Below are 21,932 nucleotides of genomic sequence, written 5' to 3'. Positions count from 1 at the left end.
ACCCTCAGTTTGGGTTTTTGGGACCAATCCGATAAGGATCGGATCAGACCCGACCCGGAATTGGTTTGATATAAATCGGATCGGATCCTTGTCACATTGGGTTCATTGTCAATCTCAATATTGAGATTCAAATACGATCCAATAGCAATCAAAAAGGATTTGGATGGGATTAAATTGGATTTGATATACTAAATATAAATGTAGAGGCAGATTCGTTTTTCACCTCAAGTTACTCAGCTCTGCTCCTTCGAAGAAGCGTTTCCCATTTCTCCACGATGGCACCGGTGTGGTACCTGTTAACAATCCTTTGACGATTAAATTAGAATTGCATAAAGGAGTTACAAGTATTAACTCCAATCTTCAAGGAGCCCCTTCTCAAAAAGATCCTTTGTTTTTTGGGTCATCTTTTGAATATATAGGATCTCCCCAGGATTAGGTTTCCCCTTTATTTGAGATTTGATCATTGGGGATCTCACGTTTACAGGGATCCAAAATCGAATTAGAATCTTCTTTATTGTGCTCTAGGATTCTTGGGATTTCTCCTAGAATCTAGGAGCTTAATACGTGCGGTATGGGATCGTGTGAATATATTGGTTTAGTTTGCCCTGCCAACAGGGCAGACCCCATTTTCCCTTTCTGTTGGGTAAGACTGTATTATTGACTTGTTCCGAGTACCACTTGCTCTCAGCAGTTGCTCTTTTGCTCTTTAGCCCATGCTTTCATTGAGATATGTGTAAGGGCATGATACCACTTTTACCCTCTACAATAAATAAACTTTATATATTCGAACAATATATATACATATAAAATAAAATTTACATAAATTCTCACATTTTATGTGAACGAGACATAATTGATTCAGAATCCATCTAGTTTGTTATCAAATTGAGTCATTATCGAAATCCAAATCCTTGATGCAGTTTGAAGTTATTAGATTGGAATGGATCGAACTTTAGTTTGATATGATCCATTGACAAATCCTATTTTAGATTATGGTGATTTCCCAAAGGGCTTTTGTAGAATCACTTAAAATGGGCTACTTTTGACATGTTCTCAACTAGTTTCTCATTATCATTATCGTCTAATGTTTTTTACCCTCAATCCCAAAAATGATTTTGTTTTGCTTTTAGGCCTTGTTTGGTATACTACAAATGATTTGCAATGCATATAATTTTTTTGATGATGGAGTTCCGAATTGTAGGCCCAACTAGTAAGAGCGAGTAAGGCAATTGGCCTTTTAGAGAGAGCACCATATCTCGTCCAAATCTTGTGGGTACATGCAATACACATACCAAGTAACAGGAACAAAGCCGGGAATTTGCATATGTGGGGACAATCAAGAAGGGAAAAGTTTTTTGAGGGTACAACTAAGAAGGAGAATTTTTTTGTGAGGGTAACTAAGAGGGTAAAATTTTTGTGGGGGCAATAAAATTCTCAATAGCTCGTAACTTTTTTAACTTTTAAGATTCTTGTGGGGGTAGGAACCCCCAGTATAAATCCGCCCCTACCAGTTAAGCAAGATAAATCCTCAAGGGTGGCCAATGAGGGGGTTTTAACTCAAGACTTCTCCCTTTTTGGAGGGATGTCTTAGTCACTACGCCCAACGCTCGTTGGTTTGCAATGCATATGATTTGTGATAAAAGATTTACTATTACTTGATAATCATTGGGAAATCTCCTGCGAATATTTTTCATGGCTGATTGATATTTGCAATCAAAATTTTTGTTTTGATTTCTTGTAAAATAAAACTTGGAAATAATTTAACTTATTCAACCTCATTGAAAAACTTATTCAAATTACAAGCTTACCTTCAATACTTGCTACATTAACATACATATGAATTTACAAAAGCATCCATCATCAAAAGATATTATTCAAATTAAAAAAATACCTTTAGTACTTGCAACGATAACATGCATATGACCTTACAAAAATACCTCCATCATGCTTAAGGATATTTTTTGTAATTTTTATGTGCAATTAAATGATATGACGAGATGTATTTTTGTGAATTCATATGCATGTTATTGTAGTAAGCATTTTAGACTATTTTTATAATTTAAAATTTTCTCTGATGAGAGGTATTTTTATAATTTTAATATGCAATTTAATGTATATTGGAAGAGAGGCATTTTCATAAATTTAAATGTATATTGTTGTATCAAGTACTTTATAATTTGATAAATTTTCTTGACAAAGGGTATTTTAGTAATTTTGATATGCATAGGTTGGAGTCAATTAATGTTGCAAATGATTTGTAGTACTTTTTGTACAACGCAAATCATTTGTTGAAATTTCTTAAGAATCTAGGCGATCAATGCAAATCATTTGCATTGTGTAAAACCAAGCAGTAATAAAATTGATTTTAGATAAGTATTTGCATTAGCAAATGTTTTTCAATGTAACGAGCAAGACCTTAGATAAAGTAAGTGTTGTAAGATTCATAATTAATATTATTTATTGGATTTTGTTCGGGCAAGATTTGAACTCAAGACTTTCTTTTCTCTTGAGTGTGGTTGGTGTAGAGTTTTCCTAAAACCTTAGCTAAGGGAACATTTAACTTATTTGTGATAGTTAAAAAGTTAAAGGTTCTTTGATTTGCTTTCTCTTGAAAATTGTAAAAATAATTCATTAAATATTTAATCATACATTGGGTAAATATAAGACTTGTGTTCAACTTATAAATGTTCTCACATTCCTACTTGCTTGAGTGTAAGAGAGAAAGAAAACGAGCTTCGCGCACACACATGGGCCCTAGGTACAATGTGACTGTAGCCCATTGTGTGTGCATATGATGTACACACAGGAGGGGTGCAAATCTCGTATTTAAGCCTCACGTGGGTGTGCGTAAAAGGCCCACTTTTACTCAAATTTGTTTGATCATTTTTACTTAAAGATATCATCTTAACTGTTGATTTATCTAACTGTAAAACTAGAAAAAATAAATAGTTAAATTTTAAAAAATCCTAAAAGTGGAACTTAGGGTAAAATTGTAAGATTTTGTTCTGATCACTTTGAATGAAATTTGACCTCACCATTAGATTCAAAATGGTCAAAAAACATACTTTAGCCTGTAAGCACGCTCAAATGCGAGTCTAAATAGAAAAATTGTAAAACCCTCGATTTGTGAATCGGATTAGGCTAAAATAATGATTTTTTGTTAGAGTAAGAATTTTTAAAATTTGATCATATCATTACGATCGTAACGAAAAATTATACAAACTAGATTATTTACTTGTCATTTTTAGAGTCCAAAAAGTCAAATTATCGTCAAAAATGAAAACGACGTCAATTTTAGGGTCCCATTGGGTCGAAAAAGTAAATATTTGTTAAATACATAATTTGTAGAATTTTACTACATCATTAGATCCAAAACGAAAAATTAGGCAAAATAGAGTATTCATTCATCACTTTTGGAGTCCGAATGGTCAAGTTATCTTCGAACGAAACAATAGGTAAAATATCGATTTCGTCCCGTACTTATATAAATAAATTTTTTTAATCCAAAACACTATTCATCATCTAATTTCGTCCAAAAGTTAGCCGAAATTTTTTTAAAAAATTTTGATTTTTTTTTTTCGATTTTCAAACTTCGATTCGTTGCGAACAGTCCATCTTCGACCTTCAACGCAGAAGGGAAAATCGTCTGCAGCCTTGTTCTCTACCAAACCCACCCAATTTCCTTTCGATTTTTCACATTTTTTACCCCGTATCGTCAAAAAACAACCGTATATAATACAGGGATTTCGAAACTTCGACCACATATTTCGTCTGTTTTAAAGCCAAATCGTCCCCTATCGCAAAAGGGAGAAAGGACGACGACATCAAGATCTTCAAAACTACCAGGTTAAATTCAAAAATCAACCACCTTGAAGTTTGTTATACTTCGATTTTCGTGTCGACCGCCTTGACTTCCACGCACGCACTTCAATTCTTTCACGCAGAGATTGTAAGGAACTTTCAATTTCTATTAGTAATCGTAGAATGAAAATTACATTTAGGATTTTATCAAAAATTTGTGATGTGTTTATAAAAATTTAGAATTCAATTGGTTATTTCAAATTCACGTTAGAATTTACATATTTGATATGTTAAATTGTATTTTATAACAAATTATACGTGGGTAGGATATTTCACTGGGTTATTTTCGTCAGTTGGGTTCGGTGCACCGCCCAGACCCCGTTTTGATCTAAGTTTTGTATTTTCAATGTTATTGAAAAAATATAATTGAAAACTTGATTTAATATTCAGTGAACTCATATTAAGTTAATGAATATCAGAAAGTGAATATTTTTTTGAAAGATTGATAACTACAAAAATTGGAAAAAAAGGGAAAAGGAGAAAATGGGATGAAATAGTAAAATTTCATAATCACACCCGATGGGTGATGTCTGTATTTTACATTCGAAAAGATGGGATGTCACATCCCGTGCACGTGCCAAACTGGGTTCGTGATCAGTTGAGATAGCAGTGTGGTAACAATGCTACACATGGCATGCTCCATAAGCTAACAAATGGCTGCGGGTAAGAAATATGGCCAAGGACTGATGTATGCATTTTACATTGTGTATTGTATGTAAGTTGGTGAAGGGATATCTATGAATAATAATTGGTTGTATCTTTATTTAAATTCTGTTGGTGCAAAGACTCCGAATTCTATTATTTATTTTTAGCCGGATGACCACAATTGCATGGTAGGAAACTGGATATTCATTATCAACCTTGTATTGTTAATTTCTCTTTTATTTTCAAATGAATATATATATATATATATAACTATTTTGTGAACTGTTAAAGAGTCTGTGAATGCTTGAAGGGATAATCTATCATATCATCTGGAATGATATACTATCCTATGATGTATGATAGAGATAACCAAACTCATACGTGGTATGGGACGCGTATGAGAGTGGAGTCACAACTGGAATCCAGGTTTATTCATTTCTATCTTTAACAGTGAACTTGTAATGTAAAGGTGGTTGTATACGAATGAATTGTATATTTGGGAATCACATGCACGCTTGATAGGCATAGACGAAGATGATTAGTCAGTGATCACTAACAATCTATAGTAGTCGAACGTTCTGACACATCAAAAAGAAACTCATTGCTTATAATCATGTCAAACGACTAGCTTGAGCCGGATAAATGGTCCCGCAAGTATGGTAAACAACGACCAACCACAAAATCAGGAACTAATACTTTATTATGAAACATCATATCCCGACTAAGAGCAATCCAGTCGTAAATCCCAATTCTTTAATTCTACTATTCCACCATTGTGTATTATGAATCTGTTATCTTATTTTGATATATAAAATAAAATGCATGTTTAATGTTTTCATTTGATCAATTAGATTTATATAAAAAGAAAATGTTATAATGAGTACTGCTGATGATATAATGTGAGTTTTAAAATGTTTAGTTGCTCATCCCTGGCTATATGTGTCAGTTAATCGTAGTTTCTTTTGTAAAACTTTATAAATGTTAAAATGATTTAGTATGTTTATTTGTTTATGTTAGGAGAGATTATTAGCAAAAATTGTTTGCTCCCTACTAGGTAACTATTGTTACTTACCCTTTCCTTCTCCATTTTTTAGTTTCAGATTCAGAGTTTGACGAGGCAGGTGTAGAAAATAAGTGAGGACTATCTGGTAGGTCAGATAGACGATCAGAGTCCGTTACCTGGTGAGTATTAGGGCCATACCCCCTAGTGGTGTCAGTTCATCCAGGTAATCTTATGGATTTTCTTTTGAGTATTGGGACTTCTATTATAGTGAGGAGTTTTGTATAATCTTGTATTTTGTTTACATTTCTGCACTCTAATCTATCGTACGTTATTAGATGTATATAGGCTTCCGCTTGTATTATATTTTGTAGGTATATATGCAGGATAATATATGTCGTTTATCAGGTGCAAGTTGAACACCTTGGAATGCTAACATAAACAGAGGAGATCATGCCGAAATTTCGAGGCGCCATCTAGTGTCTCGAGATCTAATATGGGGTTTTGTATTAGCATTTGGCGGGGCACCACACTAACTATTAGAATTAATATAATTAATCTTTGTTGATCGTTTGGATCATCCAACATTCAATTGTTGGGCTTTTTTGTAACATTGGGCTTTAACTATTTTAAAAGAGAAATATGCCTTAGAGTTTTGTGCGCATAAGCACAAACTACAAACAAAAATATTATTTTGATCTCACTTTCTTCTATTATTCTATTTTTCATCACTGCTCGTACACCGCTTGATTCGATCGAGTTTGTCGAAGATTTATTATTTTCAAGTGCACGGTTAATAGACTTGTGACTATTGAATCTTGAAAATTGATTGCTTGAGACTGACTGCACTCTAGATATCATCCTGAGAGGGCGAAATTGATTTTAAGAATAACGACTTCTCTGTGCCTCAATAACTCAATTAAATCAATAAGTTCATTCCAACTATTCTTGCTATCTAATTTAACAAAGTCTATTTCTAATTCAAATTTATACATTAGAATCAACAATAAGAACCCTATTTGGTATACTACAAATCATTTGCTTTTGCAAATAATTTACTATTGCTTGGTAATCATTGGGAAATCTCTTGCGAATATTTTTTGTGATTGTTTGATCTTTGCAATAAAAAAATTGGAAGAATTACTTAAAAGATCTAGGCAGAGAGACTTTTTTCCTAGATAGTCCTTAAGTTTAAGGGTGGTTTCTTCATAGTCCATTTAGTAAAATTTTCTTAACAGTCTATGAACCATCTCCCACATTTCTCACGATTGCATACCCTAACTATTCGAACTCATCATTTTTATCCAAAAAATTGGATTTTTGGCATCTCAATCGAGTTTCAAAGACTCTATTATGTTGGAAAGGATTTAAGAAGGAGGAAGAATCATTTTTAAGAATTTTTTCAAACATTTTGAAGATGATGTAAAAAACTATGGGGTTTTTTCATTTTTTTTTCTTAGTTTTTCGATGAAAATTGATTAAGAATGGTTCTTTTGGTTTGAAATCATCTAAACAAGTTGTTATCTCAATTTTTTAGTTGATCTTTTCATGTATTTTAGTCAAAAAATTCAAAAATTGAAAATGGGTGGGTTTTACCAGTGTCGAGTTCACCATTTTATTTATTGTCAAGTTTGACATTAAATAAAATGGTGAACTCTACAATAAATAAATAAAAAAGGGCGAGTTCTGCAATAACTAAAATATGGTGAGTTTAACAATTTTTGTAAATATTTTTTTTAAATGTAATGATATTTAAAAAGACACCACATCACTCATTAATTTTAAAATCACATGCTTTTTGTCTTTATAATTAAAAAAATGGCTTTTTATAGACATTTCTAAAAATTCCACATGTTCTAGAAGTTGCTTATATATAATGCATGACTTAGACATTCGTCTACGTTGTCCCTCTAGGTATACACCCATCCTTCACTCGATATACACTTTTGATTAAAATAAATAAATAAATAATCCATGATCTAGTCTCTTATGTCGTGCCCAATCAAAAAGGGTGCCCAAGATGTCAAAATTATCATGTCATAATCATTTTCAAAATATTTAACAAAATATAAAATTTTATTTTGATGTTAAATTATTTTTTATTAATAATTTTATGACGCCCCCCCTCCCCCTCTGACATACCCTCCCCTCATGCTCCGTCACAGAACTATAGATCATTTAGCTCGGGATACACATAACAATAAATTATTTTCTTGTGTATCCCGAGAAAAATGATCTACAATTTTGTGATGGGGCATATGTCAGAGAGTGGCATCAGATTGTCACGACTCATTAATTTTTCATAAAAAAAATAAAGTAAATGTTGTACTTGTACTTGTATTTTTTTAAAATTTACTTATATACCCTATTTTGAAATTCAAATAAAGTGCATTTTTTAGAAGTTCCAAATAAAGGATAAAAAAGTAAATTCATAAAAATATAAATATTTAAAAGAAAAGAAAAAGTCAATATCAAAATGATCATATATAAAATATTTTTAAAAGGGGTGAGGCACACTAATTTTGGCATTTTGAGTGCTCTTTTTTGAACTTTACCCTTTATTCTTTTTTAATAGAAGTTCCATGGTTCTGTCAACTTGCTTTAGGCCTGACCTTTTATATTATTTACCAAATACAGACCCCCTAGACTTCTCTACTTACCTAATCAAATCCAACTCCAAGTGGATGTTTTTTTTTTCTTTCTAGGAAATAAAAACTAAGAAAAGTGGGCCCTCAACATCATCTAATAAATTTACTCTACTACAATAAGTGTGGCCCACAGATTTATTTATCAGGATTACCTAAACTCCTATGTCTTGTTTGGATTTGGAATCAAAAAATGGGAATCAGTCAAAGTCCAGTTGTAGTCAAACTTTTCAAATTTTATTTGCCTACTCTCTGGTAAACACATCTGTTTTTTATGTCTCTTCTATAGTCTACACCATTAAATGAAATTAAATAGTGAGGTTTCTGTAAAGAATGACTAGTGGGCAAAGCTTCTACCATTCCAAAACAACTCTCAACTTACAAGGATTCCTCTCTCAAATCTTAATAATAACTCTCCTCTCTTCCTTACAATTGGCATCCAAATCTTAACCAATATGTGCTATTGGATCACAAAGAGATCCTAACCAGCCAAAACTTCCCAATATTTACAAAAATATAATAAATAAATAAAATCTAAAAATACTCACTGTAGAGGGTTCTTCAGTAAAGCATCTAGATCCTACACGCGTCAAAATATTAAACTAGTTGGAAGTTAGAACCGATTGATTTTCTCCTGAGTGGTACCTATAAGGCACCAAGCTCATCTAAAGGACAGAGTTCGAATGTCAATGGAATCCAAAGAATCTTTTCCTTCTCAGTATCCTCTCCTAAAAGTAAATAATCTCTATTGGAGATCCTTGAAGATCAGGGATCTCGAGGAGATTCCTTATTCAAAGAGATCTCTCAGAAAGAACTATAAATAGAGGAGACTCGGAAGAGAGGGATTCGAAAGATTAGATAGTCCATTACTGATTAATTTCATAACTAATTTCATCATCGAAGAATTTTTGACAAGTACCACACTGGTATCACCATCGTAGGTCGGAGGGGACAAGAGATGAACAGAAGAAGTTGAGCTGTAAGAGGTAACACAAAATCACCTCTACACTCACATTTCTTCAAAGTTCCTCAAAATGACCATTTCCATGGCGATGATAATTTAGATTTTGGAGCAAATACTCTCATCCTACCAAGTTGAAGCATGGGTCATGGATTAGACAATCTCGACCAATGGGTCTAGAGCTAAAGATAGATCAAAAAAAAAATTCTAAAGCCACAATCCATCATATACAGAGGATTTTATCAATCCCAATATATTATTTGTTGCTATAATGCTTTAGTATTTTTAGAACACATTTGCCTGCAATACTGATTCACTTGCACATTTGCAGCTATACAAGAATATTTGTACAGAAAATCTCCAAAATGCCCCCACAACATTAGACTACAAATCTCCAATTGAATTAACACAGTTATGTTCAACTAGATGGGCATATTGATAATTTTGAATAACAGTAAATAAATCCTTAATCTGCCTAGGATGTTTTAGTGAAGCTTAATCAGAAAAAAAAAAAAAAAAAAAAGAAGACAATTTTTGTATACAGTTTTCCGTGTAATTGCGGTGTATGTAACGACTCCATACCCGAATTTCGAAGGGAGCTCAATCCCGATGTTTCTTAATTTGATCCAGAAATCCCATAATTTCATAAGATTATTGGTCACACAATAGTAGTTCGTAATTCACGATCTTATCTTCACACAACTTTGTTTGCTTGTTGTATGACTCTGCGGAGCTCATTGGCTATTCCTTGTAATAAAACTGGTTTCCGAATGATGCCATTTATTCCAAGCTGCATACATTTTTCAGACACGTCTTCATAGGCACTTGCCGTCAATGCTACAATCAAAGGCCAATTCCGACTACGGAGCTTTCGGATTTTCATTGCAACGTCAAACCCATCAATGTCTGGCATGTGTAGATCCAAAAGAACAATATGGAAAGAAGTCCCAGAAGAACCAAGAGCACTGAGACATTCTAGCCCAGACGAAACAGCGGTCACGTGGCAACCTAACTTTTCAAGTAGTTTACGTGTCACAGCTCTGTTGATGTCATCTTCGTCGGCTAATATGACATGAAGGCCTCCGAAAAGAGAGTTTGAAAGTGGATGCTCGGAGGATCCTCCATGTTCAAAGATACTACCACCCCCTATAGATGATTGGAGTTGAAACCTTAGGATGACAGCCATGCTTTGAGTATCTCCATGGGAGTTTTGAACAACCCATATATTCCCTTGCATCATCTGCAGAGAGGTTTGAATGATTAGAGGTAATAAACTTTGAGAATAAAAAGCTGTGAATGCAATTTATAAATTAACCACGAACACAAAATAACCTAAAATATCAATCTGTTCGTAAGAACACACAAAATCTATGCCTTCTTGTCCTATTATGAACTTAGAACAACCAAGGGAACTCTTGCTTCTTTCGAAAGTTCGAACAAAAAAAAATTAAAGCTTACAAGAGCATATCAAATATGCCAATTTTCATTATCCAATGTCTTTGTTGGACAAGGGGTCATGGTTTCAGATATTAATCATCAACATCTATGCCTCATCTTTAGTAATGGGATTGGGAAAACATTTTTTTCCCGATTTAGGAAATCAATTCTATCTTGACCTATATCTTCAATACTTGAGAGACATTAATGACAAACATTTTTTCTCTGTTTTTTTTTTCTTTTTCCTTTCAAAAAAAAAAAAGTGAATGATTTAGAGACATTAATTCACAATCCAAATGATTTAGAGATTCATTATAAAGTTATATTTGGTTTTCAGATGCTGCAAGATCAATATTTTATATTATGCAAAGTACATGTAATTTCAAATAACTAAATCAAGAAACTAATTAAGCCAATCACACAAAGTAAAGAAGATCCAGAATTCTTACCCGTACAAGCTTTTTACACACATTGAAGCTCAGGCCCCCCTCTATTCCCTCGCTGTTGTGTTTCCTACTAGAAAGCTGTACCGATGAGATTGAACCATCTGCTTGTGAACTACTATCGTCTATCCCAATTTCAAACTTTATATAAGCATACCCATCAGATGAGTTTGGTCTCCACATTGCCCATCGTTGATCACTCCTTCTCTCACTTCCATTATCATAGAAAACACGGAAAGTTATTGATCCTCCATCGCAACCATTCAACAAATTCCCAATCATATGCAATATCACCTGAAAAATTCTTCTCTCATCACCTATAACTCGATCAGGCAAGGAGTTCTCAACGTCAATCTCGAAACCGAAACCCCCGTAAACACACAAACATTTGGCAAGGCAAGCCGCTTCCTTTATCATAGAGTGCAACCGAAAAGATCTCAGCTCTAGCGGAAACCTTCCATTATCCTTATTTGAAATCTCCATTACATCATTTATCAAAGTTGAGAGGACACTACTAGTCTTCACCATTGAGTCGACAATTATCTGCTGTTTGTTTCCCAAATTCTCTTGTTGTACGATCGAAAGCAAGCCCGAGATCGAGTGCATTGGTCTCCTCATCCCGTGACTCATCACCTTTTGAAATGAGTTTCTAGCCTGACTTGCCATCATTGCATCTTTCCTCGCTTGTTGTAATGCCCGGTTCTGATCCTCCAATTTCTCTCTCATTAGCTGAGACTCTTCGAGTACGGCCGCATGGGAAAGAGCGACCGCTACTTGATCAGCAACCACCTCAACAATCTCCAATTCTTGGTATCTCCAAAGTCTATCGCCCACATTTGGAAGAACCAAAACCAATATGGCGTAACATGTTTGGATAAGCTCGGGCGTTCCCCCTTTGAAGTTTGACACCCTCAACATCGGCATCCGAATGGCGGCCACGGCACCTAACTCGCCCGCTTCACCACTACTTGCAACCCCAAGAGCAGAGTTTGGCCTCAAAATCTTCACTCCTTTACTCTCCTTGATCTCCCTAACATCTGGGTCACTAATTGGGATCGAAGGACGGAAGGAATTCGATGAACTCCTACATTTTAACTCATGGGTTAGATTCATAACTGTCTTATCCTCATTGGGCATCCAAACCGCGCAATTCTGTAGATCCAATGTCTTAGATAGCTCAACCAAAGTGGTGTACAAGATATGATGCCTATCAAGTGATTTCCTAATCTCTCGAGTAAGCATTCGAACATGCAAGCTTGCTTCCTTCTGTTGTTTCATCATCTCGACTTCTTGGTCGAGCTCCCAAGCCTTCTTCTTCAAGAAAAGTTCTCGCACCTTCACTTTGAGAAGTAGAGGGAAAAGGGTGATGAGTGTAATTGCAGTTGCACACGATACGAAAGCGGTGAGAAATTTGAAGACAGTGAGGGCCAACATCAATTGGAATGGGTGTGGACCGTAGGTCCACCCATTGAGCAAATGTGTTAATCCACAAAGAACAATGAAGGCAATGAATTGTGAGAGAACCCATTTGAATGGAACGTTGGAGCAACTAACAAAGTAAAGGAGCTCAACGGGTATCGAGAAGTAAGCTATTGCGATTAGGAAATCACTTATTTTCTGGCATTGCATAATGTTCTCAACACTCCAAAACCCTTCATCGTCACAATTACATCGAGGAAATCCATTGTCTAAGGCAGAAACCGATAAGATTAAAGAAGAAATCAACAACCCAAGAGCAATTTCTTTTAACATTGCATCTGAGGACTATTTCTTCAATCCATTTATGGAGAAAGATTGAATTTTCCAAAGCCCTAATGCATAAAAGCAATGGAAATAAATCCCTTGAAATGAACCCATTGTGAATAATAAACTTCAAGATCCAAACCCATCACAAAAAATGCTCAGTAGAATCTATAACCACTATAAAAAATAAAACAAACCAACTTGCTGATTTTCCAGATCCAACACTCTCATCAACCCTTCACAAATAAATTTTCATACTGTCTCTTGTTCTTCTTGGTTTTTTTTTTTTTTTGGGCCCCCACTAGTACTTTGATTTCTGTGTTTATGTATAACCACAATATATCACTCCAACTGAAAAAACATCTAAAATCAAAAATAAAAACAAAACAAAACCAAAAAATAAAAAAAACAAAAAACAAAAAACAAATCACAACCCTTAAAACACAAAAACTAGAATTCAAGGGGAATTGAAAGTAGTACCCAGAGACATCAAACCACCTTGAGATCCTATCCTTCTTCAACAACCCACTTTAGACTTGAAACATTGATTGAATATAAGACTTGAGAGTCCCAGTAAATTAACCACTGCTTCATCTGTTCTTCTTAAATCTTAGAAAACCAAAATCTCCATAAAAACACAACAAAACCACTCTCTTTCTTTTAATACAACAGCAGCAGCAGCAACAACAACAATAACAAGAGAAACCCTCCTCAAATAAAATCAAATCCAAGAGTGGGTATCAAAAAACCACCAAAGAAAATCAAAAAACAACCATATGGAGTCTTGTATACCACTGAAATAACAGCAAGAGAAGGAAAGTGGTTTTGAGTTTTGGGTTTCTGTTGAAGATCATTTCAAGAGAGAACAAGAGAACAGAGGTTGAAAATATCTTGACTCTCATATTATGTTTTTTGTCTCCTTTTTTTTGTTTTTTATTTTATTTTCAAAGGAAAGTTGAGAGAAAAAAAAGAAAATTTAATAGATGCAGAACAGACTGCTAGAAGGGGAGATGTATTGAAGAGGAAAAGGGAGGGGAAGCTTTTAAGCTGTGGGACCATCTATGATGGTCATAAATTTTGGGTTTATTCTATTTTTTTGTACATGAAGAGAACCTGGACATTCTTGCTATATGGGTCATGGATACAGCTTGAATGGGTGGGTGGGTGGACCGGGTTTGATCTAACCTGAGATCAATTTGAACCAATGTTTTGAAAACCGAACCGATAATCAAATCGAAATTTTGCTCAACTGGTTGGATCTGAGTCCGACCGAGATTCAATTTTGTCGAATCGATTTTATATATACATGATCATGTGTTTTTTTGTTACATCATCATGAAATATTCATGATGAATAAATAAAATATATTATTTAAAAAATTAAATTTCATTTTGTTAATCTACAAGAATACTAAAATAGTAACATATTTTATAAACAAATATTGATGAACAACCTCCATGACATCAACGTAAAATATAAATAAAAATACTAAAATTCTTAATGATGAGATAAACAAAATAAATAATTAAGAAAAAAAAAATTTAGGAAATTTTCTTTTTCCACAAATCTTTTATTTTCTTTAACACTTCAAAGTATTTCAATGTTCTATCTTTATTTTATGAAAAATAAAATATCTTCAAATAATGTTAGAGTTTTGATTTAATTAAGGATATTCTTTTAGATATTTAAAGTTCCTTAATATTTGGTTTAGTAGATTGATGGATTTTATTTGTTGGAATTTTAGTTATAGTAAATTTCTATATTTATTTGATATTAAAAAATCTAGATTTTATTTGTTAGAAGAGAAATGCTAAATGGATGCCATTTTGGTTTTCTCTCATTGATTATCTAATTGACAATCCAACAACACAGTCTTTTAGATTTTATGAAAATATTCATATTTAAAAATAGAGAATTAAAATAATATTATTTTTCAAGTTTGATCCAAGGTGTTGAAAATGAACAATCACCACACACCAAAATTTAAAAAAAAAATTTAATGGTAAAAAATAACTACTTAAAAAAAAAAAAATTTAAGTTCATATAATTTTGTCCTCTACAACTTCATTTAATCGGATCATATTTTTAAATGTCACAAAATAATCAAATCAGAAAATTTGCTTCTTTTCGCTATGGGCAATAGGGAGAAAGGGGTCTTCGTTAAAAACAACATGCATTTAGCATAACTCTTGTTAGAATTTTGGTTATTGTAGATTTCTATATGTATTTGGTATTAAAAAATCAAAACATGTAAACTAGGGACTAGATTTTCCAGATTTTCTAATTTTGGAAGAGAGAGAATCATTAGAAAATTTTCTATTTTTGAAGAACCGGTTCTTACTTAAGTATCGATTCATTAAGAATCGAACCGATTTTTATAGGAAATTCGATCAGATACGATTGAATCGTCGGTCCGATCTAGTTTTTAAAACACTGATTTGAACTATAAAATGTTGGGTTTGTTTATCGGTACCCAATTACCCGATCTACCTAGAACCCGTTAGTCGATTTTGGGTCTACTATCATGACCAACTGACATTTTTTCGGTTCAATTCTGGATAGCCATCTTAGGAATCCAATAAAAGGTTGGTGTTAAAGGCACCTATGGTTTTAGTTGGGGCACCCATTTTATTGCAGAAATATTGACATTAGTTAGGGCACCCAACAAAAATTTGAATTTTTCTCACCTTCTTCGCTACTTCAATCATCACCACCACTTTGCAAGATCATTTTGATAAACCATCTTGTGAGACCACTACCGTGCGCTACCACCATTGTTCTTCATCTTCTTGACCTATTTAATCACCACAACCACCACCATTCATTGCACCATCAATTTCTTCACCTTCAAGTTCTAAACTATTATTCTCGTACTTCATCTTTTACTCCTCTCCGTTCGAGTTATAATGACAAATAAAAAATAAAAATAAATTCAATTTAAAAAAAAAAAACACTTAATAACGACTGGATCCTGACGACATTAGATTAGATAATAATTTTGTCCAGTGTCAATAAGATCTTGTAGACACTGGACAATTTTTTTTTATAAAAAAGAACTCTCAATGCCGACTGAATTCCATCGACACTTTCAAATAATAATCATAAACCATTTAAAATTGTGAGAAAAAATAGATTTACCATTAAAGAGTTCGAATCTGAAGGACTCTCCTTGGTTGGGGATGATTTGGGTGAACATCAAAATATTTCTTCACTTATATCCATTATTTCCATGAGTTTCACACACACACACACACACACACACACACACACACACACACACACATATATATATATATATATATATATTCAACACCCTAAGCTTTACCCTACACTTTAACAAACGTGTTTTGTCCTAAATGGGTTAGAAGTTTTGGAATGGGCTGGTTTTTGGTGAGGATGATCTCTACGATTAGAAGATCATCCTCACCAAAAATCAGCCCATTCCGAAAATTTTAGCCCCATGTTTACAAGTTGAAAAATCGTGGACCGTCCATTTTTTGTAAATCATTTTTGATGGGGTTAGAAGTTTTGGAATGAGCTGATTTTTGGTGAGGATGAAAATTTCAACTTGTAAACATGGGGCTAAAAATTTCGGAATGGGCTGATTTTTGGTGAGGATGATCTTCTAATCGTAGAGATCATCTTCACCAAAAACCAGCCTATTCCAAAACTTCTAACTCATTTAGGACAAAACACATTTGTTAAAGTGTAGGGTTGTAGACACCCCATTTTTGCATCCGCCTGATTAATCAACTCGTCAACCCGATTGCAATGATTCCCAATGATGGATGTGTATTCCATTGCTTTATTTTGTTACCAGATGTGTTTCAGAAATCCCGATGAGGTATCTCGAATTGACAAAACCTTAGAAACCACACTACGCTAGGAAAATACGACCCCAGAAACATATAAATCATCATCTTGCAAACCAAAAAGAAGCTTCACGATAAAAATCACTAAAAATCGACCAAATTACCAAAATACCCCTAACCTCAAAATAACCCTAGAGCCTACGTTACGCTTAGGAAAACTCTCTCGAACACATAAAATAACAAATCGGAATCAAATAAATCATTTCGCCAATTTTAACAGAATTTGACAAAATTACAAAAATGCCCCTCATAAAGTTCACAATCATTTCACACAAAAAAACTTCATAAATGACACAAACTAATATTTTCATTGAATTCCTTATAAAAAATCGATTCTAAAACATCCTAGAACATTAAAAACCGATTTGAAACGTGAAAAGTCCTCTCCGGGGGCAAAACGGTAATTTCAAAATTTTCATAATTAAAAAATTCGAAATTAATAAATAAAATATTAAATAATTAAAGTGAAATATTAATGAAATTAATTTAAAAATCTGAACCTAAAAAATCGATCAATCGAACTTTTGGGTAAAATTGTTGAGGGTTCGTGGGATATTTCTTTAAGGACCCCTCCATTTGGGGGTCCAAAGAATTAAAGATATTTTAGAGGGTGGTTCTCCAAAAATTAAAAGTAAATCAAGCAAGATTGAAGTCAAGGTATTAAAGTCAATCAAGTGAAACTGAAGTCAAAATTAAAGTCAATTAAGCAAGACCGAAGTCAAGATATTAAAAGTCAATCAATTAAGACTGAAGTCAAAACATTAAAAGTCAATCAAATAAGACCAAAATTCAAAATCATAATAGAGTTCTAATTAAATAATAACTCTATCTAATAGAGTTCTAACTTAAAAATAATTCTACCTAAAACAAGTCAAACTAAAACACAACTCTAATTAAAAGATCTCTAATTAAACACTAACTCTATCCAAATCAACCCCTAAAAACATCTATAAATAGAGGTGCTCACACCCTATTTTCGTATCAAATCAAAAACCCTAAGAAAAGTAGGTCTAGAAGCTCCCCTAGCCCCCCATAAACCCTAGTTTTGGAGCCCCAACTCCTTACCTAACATCCCCCCTTCAATTTTAGTCTAGAATACCCCTCCAAAAATACCACCTAAATCCGCAACAAACTTGAAGAGTTCAGATTCAAAAACAAGGAGATACCTTGATCTAGGAGATCCGAAGTCAAATCCGGAGACAGAACGACGCAAGGGAGTACAGTATAATGAGCTCTTTTTGTCAGATCTGAGGGAGCCAAATCCTTGCTATCGGAAAGGTATGAAATTTTTTATTTTTATTTTTATCTAGGTTTTTAGCAATGTGATATATTTGGAAAGTTAGTAGAGACCGGCTTTGGCCGGGTGGGGTTGGTGCCTAACACCTTCCAACCCCGTAACATGATCCCCGAATTCAGATTTTTTATGGTAGATTAGTTCTTTTTATCCATGTTAGAGTCAGTTTGGTTCCTAGACCATAATAACTAGGTGGAGACTCCCAAAACCTCAAGGGTCAAAAGCGAATCCGCCCACCCCGCGGATCGAGGGCGCTTTCAAGGGTAAAGCTTAGGGTGTTGAACATTTCCCATATATATGTATATGGGTCTCGTTCCCCACCCTAAGTTTTACCCTACACTTTAACAAACGTGTTTTGTCCTACATGGGTTAAAAGTTTTGGAATAGACTGATTTTTGGTGAGGATGATCTCTATGATGAGGAGATCATCCTCACCAAAAATCAGCTCATTCCAAAACTTCTGACCCCATCAAAAATGGTTTACAAAAAATGGACGGTCCACGATTTTTTAACTTGTAAACATGGGGTTAAACATTTCGGAATGGGCTGATTTTTGGGGAGGATGATCTTCTAATCATAGAGATCATCCTCATAAAAAATCAGCCCATTCCAAAACTTCTAACTCATGTAGGACAAAAAACATTTGTTAAATTGTAGGGTAAAGCTTAGGGTGCTGAACATATATATATATATATATATATATAGAGAGAGAGAGAGAGAGAGAGAGAGGAGAAGCATACAAAATAGGGATTTCTTGTGAAAATTACCAAAAACATGTCGTCTTAGTGAAGAGAGCACTAGAATCCCTTAGGATTCCGTCATGGGTGGAGAAATGCAAGAGAGAGAAGAGATGTAGGGTGGATACCCATATCTGACCCACACTTATTCTTCTTTAGTACGAGATTTTCAAAAAAAAAAAAAAAATCGTGGGCGCCCAAGGTAAGTTGATGGGCTCCCTTAACATGCTTGAAGAGTTCATGGTTGGTATCAACTATCAAGTAAATTATAGATTTAGAATTGTGAATCGTCGATTTTTTACTTTTAATTTATAAACTGGGGTTAGAAATTTCAGATTGGGCTGAGTCCTTGTGAGGATGATCTCCTCACCATAAAAATCACCCGCACGAAAAATCAACCCAATCCGAAACTTTTTTAGATCATATAAAACAAATTTTGTCTCCCAACGCTATATATATATATAGGGTCAGGATCTATAGACACATAAAACTACTCATAAAGCTACAACATGTTTTGTCTTACATGGGTAAAAAGATTTGGAATGAGTTGATTTTTGTGAGAATGATCTCTATGGTGAAGAGATCATCCTCTCCAAAATCAGCCCATTCTAAAACTTCTAACACTATGTTTGCAAGTTGAAGAATTTTGGACTGTCCATTTTTTATAAAACACTTTTTATGGGATTAGAACTTTTAAAATGGGCTGATTTTTTTGCAAGAATAATCCTCTCGCCATAGAGATCATCCTCGTAAGAAAACCAGCCCACTCCAAACCTTTTTATCCATATAAGACAAAATACGTTGTAGCTTTATGAGTAGTTTTATGTGTCTATAGATCCTGACCCATATATATATATATGATCAATTTAGTATTAATCCAACTCAATTCCAATGTTGACAAGATATAGTAGAAACCAATCCAATTGAAATCCACCCAAGATCCTATACTACTTAACCCTTGTGTAACTTGTGTTTTTTAAGGTTAGGGATGTATTGGCATCTTATGTTATTAATCTTATTCGTAAAGTTTAATTTTCTTACAAAGATTAATCCTCCATCAATCATTTTGTATAAGGATTTATCTAGGGCCCAACATCATTAATGAACACTTCTTTGTCCAACGACCAATAAGATATAAACATGGGTGAAGAAACATGTGTCCAATTGAAATCGACTCAAGATCCTTTACCACTTAACCCTAGTATAACTTGGGTTGTGTAAGGTTATGGATGTACCGGCATCTTATATTATTAGGCTTATATTAAATTTTCTTATAAACATTAATCCTCCCCCAATCATTTTCTATAAGGATTTATCAAGGATCCAACATCATTAATGAACGAATAGTGCTGAAGTGACCTCAAGATTAGACCTCACATTGCATATCCTGACATGAAAATGTATGGGAACCATAGATGCTTTTCTCGAGATTTGAGTGAAAAAGCATCTATGGTTTCTATCCACTTTCATGTCAAGATGAGTGATATGAGGTCCAAACTTGAGATCGTTCCAGCATGACTCTTAATGAACACTTCTTTGTTCAACGACCAATGAGATATAAACATGAGTGGTGAAGAAACATGTGCTTCTCATGTTGGAGTTACATTAAAATTGACATCGATTCACACACTGCCGGCGTGGAGGTGTGTATAGAACCATAAATGCTTTTCATTCGTATCTAGATGAAAAACATCTATGATGTTGTACACACCTTTACATTGGCAATGTGTGAAACAATGTTAATTTAATGTCACTTCAGCATTTTCGTTTGCAAAATATGAATGAAAAAGATATGTTGTTTTGTACACACCTCCATACAAGCAATGTCTAAAACAATGTCGATTTTAATGTCACTTCAGAATTTTTGTTTGCAAAACCAAAGAATCGTGCTGGAGTAACATTGAAATTGACATCATTTGGGACATTAGTGTGCACATAACCATAAATGCTTTTGAGTTTATTACAAATGAACTTCAATTTACTTGACAGACTAAATGAAGGGACTTAAAGCCTCTCCATACTCCCCTCAGACCCTCGGGAAAGGGTGGGGTGGGTTTAGATACTCTACATTTTAGCGTCAATCACTAGACATAACATGTCAAGTAGCAGTAACAAACTAGACTTAGAAACATTAGACTTGAAGCTTCCTTAGGGCCCCATCAAGAGACATGCTTCTTACTCAAACTAGTTGAGAAAGAGGTTCTAACTCAAGTACTAGACAAAAAGATAAGGGAACAATAGATGCTTCTCACTTGTATCTCGATAAAAAGTGTCTACGGTTCTATAGACACATCCACATCAGTAATATCTGAAACGATATCAATTTTAATGTTACTTCAACATTTTCCTTAAAGAAAGGGTTACCAATTACTTAGATTCTCATATTTCTTAAATACGCATGACATAAATTCATGGTCTCTAGGTCCCATGTGTCAAAAAATATGAACATTATAATCATACTAGAGTTTGCCTGTGCTACGGGCATCTTCTTTGGGATTAAGATGGTAAAAATGAAAATAAAATAAAATTAGGGGTATTGTTAAAAAAAATTAAGATTAAGGGGTAAAAGATAAAAATAATAAAGTTGATTAAAAGGAGTAAAAAAAGAAATATAGTAAAGTTAGAAGGGGTGACAAAGAGAATAATAAAGTGGGCCCCATAAAAATTATAATTGATCTGATGTTTATCCAAGCTGGATAGAAAGTCCCTCACAAACTTTAAAATAAGGGTTCGATGATGATGATGATGATGAGCTTTGGTCAAATGAATTAGCCAAAGACTTGACCCAAATCCAACCTGAAAATTGGTTGGATTCCAAATTCAAACCAAAATATACCAATTGAAAAATCTCACTAAAGCTCATTCGGGATGTAACCAATTAGTCGCACTCTATTTCAGTAGTAATTACCGGTAGCGAGAAGTTCTATTGCCACATCAATTTTGACTTATGACACATCAATCCTTTTGTAATTAATTAGTTGTTGGGATTTTCCCCAAAACATGCGCAACTTTTGTCCAAATTCATTTTAATTCTAAAAACATGCACAATACACTGTTCACTTTTACACATCTACAAATTTGTAGGTCCATCATTTTTAATGACTATGATTTCATAGATATTAAAAATGACGAACCTACGAATTTGTAGATGCGTAAAAGTGAACAATGTACCGCGTGCATGTTTTTAGAATTAAAATGAACAGTGTACCAAACTTGGTATTTTGGCATATTTAGCTCACGAAATGGTAATTCACCCTTAATTGTTTACATAATGATTGGTGTGTTATAAGTAAA

At 33.8% G+C, this 21,932-nt stretch overlaps 1 protein-coding gene across 4 annotated transcripts; it reads right to left on the bottom strand.

Annotated features, from left to right (window-relative positions):
* Window positions 1–9,418: 9,418 nt before the first annotated feature.
* On the bottom strand, window positions 9,419–13,745 carry LOC147383079 (protein EIN4-like). 4 transcript variants are annotated; one of them, XM_086428000.1, is made up of 3 exons: window positions 13,216–13,745; window positions 10,999–13,098; window positions 9,419–10,352 (listed from the first exon to the last, which is right to left on the bottom strand). In XM_086428000.1, the coding sequence occupies exons 2-3, from the start codon at window positions 12,742–12,744 to the stop codon at window positions 9,807–9,809; spliced, it is 2,292 nt and encodes a 763-aa protein (XP_086284126.1). In that variant the 5' UTR covers window positions 12,745–13,098; window positions 13,216–13,745; the 3' UTR covers window positions 9,419–9,806. The 4 variants fall into 4 exon arrangements, with proteins under 4 accessions (XP_086284126.1, XP_086284127.1, XP_086284129.1 ...); XM_086428001.1 differs by having other exon boundaries at window positions 10,999–13,086; XM_086428003.1 differs by having other exon boundaries at window positions 10,999–13,051.
* Between the last annotated feature and the right edge of the window lie 8,187 nt (window positions 13,746–21,932).

Source organism: Akebia trifoliata, chromosome 16 (genome assembly GCF_017979445.1).
Source record: "Akebia trifoliata isolate Shusen 1 chromosome 16, ASM1797944v1, whole genome shotgun sequence".
Taxonomy (NCBI): domain Eukaryota; kingdom Viridiplantae; phylum Streptophyta; class Magnoliopsida; order Ranunculales; family Lardizabalaceae; genus Akebia; species Akebia trifoliata.
This window is presented reverse-complemented; position numbering and strand designations above follow the sequence as displayed.